This window comes from Ruditapes philippinarum, unplaced genomic scaffold (assembly GCF_026571515.1).
Source record: "Ruditapes philippinarum isolate M1 unplaced genomic scaffold, ASM2657151v2 ctg1072_1_1_1_1, whole genome shotgun sequence".
Classification (NCBI taxonomy): domain Eukaryota; kingdom Metazoa; phylum Mollusca; class Bivalvia; order Venerida; family Veneridae; genus Ruditapes; species Ruditapes philippinarum.
The window spans coordinates 289448-297500 of record NW_026866109.1 but is presented as its reverse complement, the minus strand read 5'-3'; the positions used below and the strand labels follow the sequence as shown (position 1 = coordinate 297500).

The 8053-nt window shown below is 31.2% G+C and overlaps 1 protein-coding gene across 1 annotated transcript in view; it reads left to right on the top strand.

Moving 5' to 3' along the window:
* LOC132731379 (uncharacterized) overlaps positions 1-6398 on the top strand; it is a 19481-nt gene extending 13083 nt beyond the window's left edge. Inside the window, exon 3 of the mRNA XM_060717554.1 lies at positions 4389-6398. Within this exon, the coding sequence (XP_060573537.1) occupies positions 4389-4768 (380 nt within the window). The 3' untranslated portion in view covers positions 4769-6398. The remainder of the gene's footprint in view (positions 1-4388) is intronic.
* Positions 6399-8053: the final 1655 nt, after the last annotated feature.

Sequence of the window (8053 nt, the reverse complement as noted above, 5' to 3'; positions counted from 1 at the left end):
TATGCGCTGAATATTATAGTTCTATTGAACGTGGATTAAATTTCAACACAATGTACCGTTATATAATTTGTTATTTCTTTCTTGGCGGAATACCACAAACATTTATAATATATCAAATATACACAGGTTATCCTGATGTAAAAAAATTGATAACAGTAACAATTATTTCTGGTAGAAAGCCACAATGTTATTACTTGGAAATCCAAAATCTTGCTGTCCCAATTTTCTATTTTTACAATATTTCTAAAATGGTTTCGATTAAATTTATGTTTTTTAAAAAAACAAAACAATATGACAAATCAGGTTTCAGTACAAAATATGTAAAGAAGCAACATAGAATTTATAACAGCAATCATCACCGACATAAAATTTAACAACTTAATAAGTACAGACGGCTTGATTGACATAAAATTATCACCTTAATGAAATAAAACTTTTAGCACAATTGATTGGATAAAGAGAAAAAGAAGCTACACTTAATCTGCCAGTTACAACATTATTTATTTGACATCTGTTATTAAAACACATAATATTTGTAACTTAACATATTTGAAATTTCACACATTGTTTTGAAAATATGGCCTGTTTATAAAATGAATGCATTTCAAAGTTTTTGTGTTTAAAAGAAAATAGCATGCATATTTATTAAGTTTTTGGAAAAAGAGTTTCATCGTTTTTCGACTGCACAACACTAGTTTTTCTTAAAAGTATATTGGCTGATGTTGTCGTAAAAAGTATGAAATACTTCTGTCGTGTTTTATTTTATCTAATCAGACTTTGAAAATATCAGGTACCATATGTGTTATTAGATTTGGCATTTTTAGCCAATAAATAGTAAAAGAATAAATGATAATAAAAAAGATAACTGTTGCCCTTTCTTGGGTTTGAATCTGTGCCATTCAGTTTCAATGCAATTCTCCTCAAAGTGGTGGTAATGCATATGGGGTGATACCGTGAGTCAAAAGAATATTTAAACTTCTTTGGTTATTCAAAACAACCAATTCGAAGCGTCATTGTCATTAAGCTAATGAGTTAATTGTTATTGACAGAGAAAAATAACAACCACACAATAACTCAAGAAGTGTAAACCTATGATTTATTAACAATCAAACCAACTGAGTTTTGGAAACAAACTGGGAAGATTGGTATTGGTAATGAGAGAATGAAAAATATCCCATTTGAAACAGATTTGCCAGATGGTTCAATTAGTACCAAACCTACGGTTGTGCTCGAAAAATGGGCATCTGACTTCTCTGACCTTCTGAACACAAAGGGTGATGGCAGTTGTTCTCAGTATGTGGGTGGGGCCTGTGATAATGAAGTCGGTGACTTTACACATTTTAACCCAAATTCAGAAATATCTGTTGAAGAGACATACAGGGCCCTTATTAATGCAAAGTCTGGTAAAGCCCCTGGTCATGATGATATACCGGTTGAATTGCTGAAAAATGATCCGGCTTTATATACTCTCACGGCTTTATTCAACCAATGTCTAAATACTAGCATGGTACCATCGGCCTGGTCTAAGGGTATCATTACTCCAGTACCAAAGTCATCGACTTCAGACCATTGGACCCACTTTCATACAGGGGCATTACTCTTGCACCATCAATGTATAAGGTATATTGCAGTATTTTAAATGAAAGAATTTCTAAATTCTGTGAGAGTGAAAAAATTATACATGATGAGCAAAATGGTTTTGTTAAAGATAGAAGTACTATTGATCATGTCTACACCCTTACAAGTATTGTTGAAACAAGAAAATTGAAAAAGCAAAGTACTTTTGCAGCCTTTATTGATTTCAAAAAGGCATATGATACTGTACCTAGGGCTAAATTATGGACAAAACTACAACAGTTAGGTCTGTGTGGAAAAATTCTCAAATCTGTTATTTCATTGTATAAAGATGTTCAATGCTGTATAAGGTTAAATGGTTTTGATTAACAGTGGTTTGAAGTAAATTGTGGTTTGAAACAAGGCTGCCCGCTGTCACCTATACTTTTTAACCTATACATCAATGACTTAGTTACTGCTATAAAAGAAGCAAATATTGGAATTAAAGTAAATGATGAGCTGTTAAGTATTTTATTATTCGCAGACGATATTGTTATCTTAGCGGAAACAGCTGCAGATTTACAGAAGCTGCTTGATATCTTAAATATTTGGTGTAATAATAATAGTATGGTTGTTAATTGTAACAAATCTAATATTGTTCATTTTCGACCACCTAGTTGTATTCAGGCAAGCTCTGTTTTTAAAATTGGACCGTCACACCTACAGATTACTCATAGTTATAGATATCTTGATGTTGTATTAAATGAATTCTTAGATTTTACAGAAATTGCCAAAAATGTAGCCATGTCCGCTGGTAGAGCACTTGGTTTAGTAGGCTTCATAACAGGCTTCATAACCTCTGATCCCCTTTCAAAATTCCATTTTATTTAGTTCCGCCCATTGTTTTCTCGTTTAGGGCACACGCTTTCTATTACTTGGGGACCATACGCCGCTTTTCATGGAATGGCACGGAAGTGTCACGTTGAAGGTTCCATGATAACCGCGGTACGAACACATCTGCGGATGTTTCTAAATTCAAAATTTCACCATTACATGTTCAAATGTTGAATTCTGCTTAAGCCGGTGCTAGGGGGCGTGGAAGGTAGTTTCCACTTTACAGTACCGTTCATGAACAGGCTCAATCAAACCGAGCCTGCAACATTTTCAATTATGTTGTGTTGGACTTTCTTTAAGGATTCTTATTTTCTCTATTTTTGTAATCTCGAAATGTAAAAGTTTTGGTGGTTTTAACTTTTCAACATTCACAAAACTCAATGACTCCATGGTTCTACCTGTAATAAATTATGCAGCTCCAATATGGGGTGATAAATCCTACTCATGTATAAATGCTGTCCAAAATAGAGCCATGAGGTATTTTTTGGGAGTTGGAAAATACACACCAAATGCTGCTGTACTTGGAGATATGGGTTGGAAACCAATATTTGTAAAACAGTGGGGTGCTGTTACAAGGCAGTATTGTAGATTTTTAAAGATGCATGACTCTAGATTAAATAAAAAAGTTTTTGAATGGGTTAAATTGTCATCCAATACAAGATGTAAAACCGGAATATTTCGTATAATGGAAATGTACAGAAACATTGGAATGTTTAATATAGATAATTTACATAGATGTACTAAAACTGTTGTAGACACTTTAGAAAATAAGCTGTTACAGATTGAAATTGAGAAATGGAAGCAAACTGTAAACAGAGTTGATTCAGTAAGAGGTAATGGTTGTAATAAGTTGAGATCTTACAGACTTATAAAGTCTCATTTTGTAACTGAACACTATGTTAAAGAACCACTTCCATTTCATTTTCGAAGTGCTATGGCAAAATTTAGATGCGGTGTGGCACCGATTAGAATAGAAACTGGGCGGTATGAAAATCTTAATGTACATGACAGAACTTGTTTCAATTGTTTAAACTGTATTGAAGATGAAGAACATGTTTTACTGAAATGTCCATTGTACACCTCCATAAGAGAGGAACTATACACACAGAGTAGAGGAGTTTTTAATGGGTTTGATAATTTATCTGATAAGGAGAAATTTTGTATATTATTCACTGATGTAAACATAGTTAAATATACAGCCAAAGCCTGTTTTAACATTTTAAAGCAAAGGAAAATTTTACTGTACTGTAAATAATGTAAATGTCTTTTTAATAGTACAGTGTTTATTTTAACATTTGAATTGTATTATTAGTAGTTATTTTATTACTACATTCTTATATGGAAAAGTAATGAGGAAATAGTATTTTTTTTTAGTCCAGGCACACAATTATAAAGAACTTGAAATTGTGGATATATACTATCAGCATCAATTTGAAGCATTGGGGTTTGGATAATTGTTTCTAAAATAACTTCACTTAATCCTGATATTTCAGATAACAGTTAACAATGGATCAATTTATTGTCAATAACTTTTTTTTTGTGACACACTTGTTAATAGTGTAAAATTTATTGGATACATATTACTAGACTAGTATCAGATGGACACACAGTTTCCTCATGATCCATATACATTTAAACTTCACATTATTAACAACATTGTATGAATATAGTTAACAATATTTTAGGCCAAGTCATTATTTCAATACTTGGTCTTTTAAAATAGATGCTATGTAACGTTTTAAGTAATGTATAGATTGATTTGTCTCTTATATTTCTGTATTGAAAGGCATACGTATTTTATAATGTTTTACACTACAGTTTTATATCATGTTGTACGTATGAAGAGACATTAATAAACTATTTGACTTGACTTGACCTATAACATATGTTATAGGTTTCAACATATTTTACATTATATATATGTGTATTTTCAATTTCAGATAGAAAAGTTTCATTTTCTGCAGAAACAACAGGGACACAGCTTTTATATGTGAACAAAAAGTTGCCTTCTGGTAATAGAAGGGTATTTTTTAGAAAAATAATATTTAATCACGGTGGAGGGTTCGGCCGCTCTAAAACAAAATTCACAGCACCTAAGTCAGGCACATACTTGTTCACATTTGACATTGAACCAGAAAATTCCGGTTTTATACTGATGCATAACAAGAGGGTCCTAGCACGTCAAACTGCCAATAATAAAGCTGTTATAGGAATAACATATGTAAGCGCTGGAGAAAAAGTTTGGGTGCAAAATAACGTGGAAGGAGAGGAGCTCAAATATGTAGCTTATGGAAGATTCAATGGCATTTTAATTAACTGAACAAAATTAAAACAAATCTGTATTAGAACTGAGTATAAGACTTAGACTATTTTAGTTAGTAACCTTAAACTTTATATGTGTTAAGATCTCCTACTAACTTGCACAATTTAAGAGTTATAACCATTTGCAATGTTTTATGATTAATTTCCTTTTCACAGTCAAATTGAGTCTGTATTTTCAATTTTGACGCGCTTTGCTTTCAATAGGGAATCAGTTTTTCTCTATATTTTTTGAATTTTAATATGTGGATAGATCTTATTTGTGGGAAGTGCAGTGGATATAAACTATAACTCTCCAAGGTGTGATTGCAATAAATCATTCCAATTCAATAAAAGAGGATAGATTTAACCTTTTGGGATAATTAATAAATCATTTGACCAAAATTGTTAATTTTTTCACTAATTAAAATATTAGTAACAAAGTAATTATAATTTTAACTTGTTATTATCAATAAAATTGAATAACTATTTATTATTTGTAAAATGGTTATTTAGAAATAGATTTAAAAAAGAAGGCAAAATGTTTTCTTTATCGCGTTTATTTTTGAAAAGGGTGATTTTTATGTAACAAATGACTCACATTTACAGTATAGCTAAAGCTTTTGATGAAATAAAGAGATAAATAATGACACTAATGTATTTTGATGATTTTTTTAACAATTCTAAAAAAACTTGTAAAAATGAGATTTGCCCGATAATAAAACCTTTTCGACAACGTTGTTAGAATTATATAAATGTTATGTAATAAAAATGTTACAAAATACTCTCTTTTTGACATACAGATTGACATATGTACACCATATTGGAAATTAGGATAATGCAAATTCTTAAACGCAAAATATACCTTGAAGAACAGAAGCGCGCACAAATAACAATATATTTCTAAATCGTAGACAGCTACCATGTGTGCATAAATCCAGCATTGCGTTTTCTTCTTTATGTTTAATTTTCGATTCATTTTCATAACGCCAAACAAAAAAGTAGGTAAAAGGTACACGGCATTATTGACTTAATATTTCATTTGAATTACTTTTTACAACGCAGCGTTGGCTATGCAGTTGAACGTCTGACGTCATCATTTACTTGCGCCTCTATTTCACAATGCTTTGAAAATAGTCTAATATTGTTAGGTTTTCCTTATGCACTTGTCGTTTTGAAAGACCTTGGTTGAGTTCAGAAGCATGAAAAACACTTTTTTAAAAACTCGAAACTTTTATTTATTTATAAAAAGAAAGAGATATGTTCAGATTATTGTTTGGTTCATATAGAATCATTAAAGAAAGTTATCTTTGTATGAACTTATGCTTGTTGTGTATATTAAGTTGTCTTATACATTATTTTTTTAACATAGTGTCGCTTTTTTTAACTATTTGAGATATACGGTTACCATGGAAACTGTCATTTTAAAAACACAAACCCAACACGTCTACATATTTTTTTCTTTTAGTTTTTGAATTCGCCATTAAATTTTACTTATCATACAAAAAAAAAAAAAAATGAAAACAAATATGAAAGGATTAAAATTTTCTTAAACTGTAGAAAATGTCTGTAAGTGAATTTTGAAGTGGAGGCAGAGAACTCTAATGTGGGTATGACTAAAGTACGCAAAAGAGCTGTTTTGACGCAACGCAAAAGACATAATTTTGAGTAAAACATACACACCGTATGGTTTTTATGAAAATAATTAAGATTTAAGTAATAAAACAGATTAACTGAGTGAAAAATATAACTTTGTTTTAAATGGTATCACAAATAGTTGCAATATGTTGTTTTGAAGGATTCTATGACACTGAAAGCGATGCCTTATTTTTTCTAGAGTTCAAGACATTGTGGACACGATGCTTTTCTTTCCACTTTACAAACCTATTAGCTATTATGATCCTTCAGGCCTTTGCTAAATGTAACTCAATGATAATCGGTAAGTATACCGATTATTTAACGGAACAGTCGTAAAATTACAAGTTTGCTTCTTTAAAAAGAAGCATGCAAGAGGTCTTTTAACAGCTTTTGAAGATTTCTTTAATTCGTGGAATGTTTAATAAATAGGCAGAATAGTTTTGTTATCCGTCTTTTTCCACCAGTCTTCGGATGGGTGATTAGAAATAACCGGAGAAGCAAAATTTCAATACACGGTTCACTCGGTAGTATAATAGTGCTTGGCGTTGTAGCTATTGTGTTTACTGCTACAATCTTTCGAAACATGAACTAGTAAATAATAGACAAACAAGAAAACAACAATCATAATAATTAAAACAGAAATAGCCACTGTTTGTAGTGTTGACGCAAATGATAATTTCTGATTTTTTTCCCTTACCGATTTGTTCACCACGTTGTTAATTTTGCGTTTAATTAAAGTCATATTTTAAAACGGTCCATGCGCATAACAATTTTGTAGACTTGTTCTAATGAGTCTAGGCTTTAAATGAGATTCATTAACTTCTATTGATTTTCAAAAATGGATGCCGTCAAATTTGTAGAGAGCTCAAATAGACGGATTATCCTATTCTCTCTTTAGAGAGATTACTTCAAATTGTATATGTACTTATATGAAAGAAGGGAAAGCCTTTGCACGGGGAAGCAAGACAAAAAAATGATTATGTTTTCTCTGACAGTTTTCTGCCATTCGGTATTTCATGCACCGCTTCCGTTTTTCGCCGAAATATTACGATTGTTCCGTTATCGGTATACTTCGCCGATTATCATTAAGTTATAGTAATCAAAGGCCTGAATGTCCATAATGGCTAACCGGTTTGATATTACTACACAGTGGAAGAAAGCATTGTGTTCGTGATATCTTGAAGTTTGGAGAAAATAAGGCATCGCTTTCAGTGTCATAGAATCCTTCAAAGCAACCTATTGTGATACATTTCAAAAGATAGTCACATTTTCACTCAGTTTATCTGTTTTTTTTTTACTTCAATCTTAATTATTTTCACAAAAAGCATACGTTGTGCCTGTGTGCTAAAAGTATGTCCGTTGCGCCCGTTGCGACAAAAATCTCCGTTGCGTATTTGAGTCATACCCAAGTTAGAGTTCTCTGTCCTTCATTACAAACTTGACTTCAATACATTTTCTACAGTTTAAGAAAAAATAAATTTCATAGAATTTTATAAATGTTTCATATGATAAGTAAAATTTGATGAATTCAAAAATAAAAAGATAAATATATGTTGACGGTCGGATTTTTTGTTAAATGGCGGTTAATCAAAGATATCGAAACATTTCATTCATAGAATTTTCTACATTTTCGATAAATAAGGTAGACTTTGATGGTGAATTAAAAAAA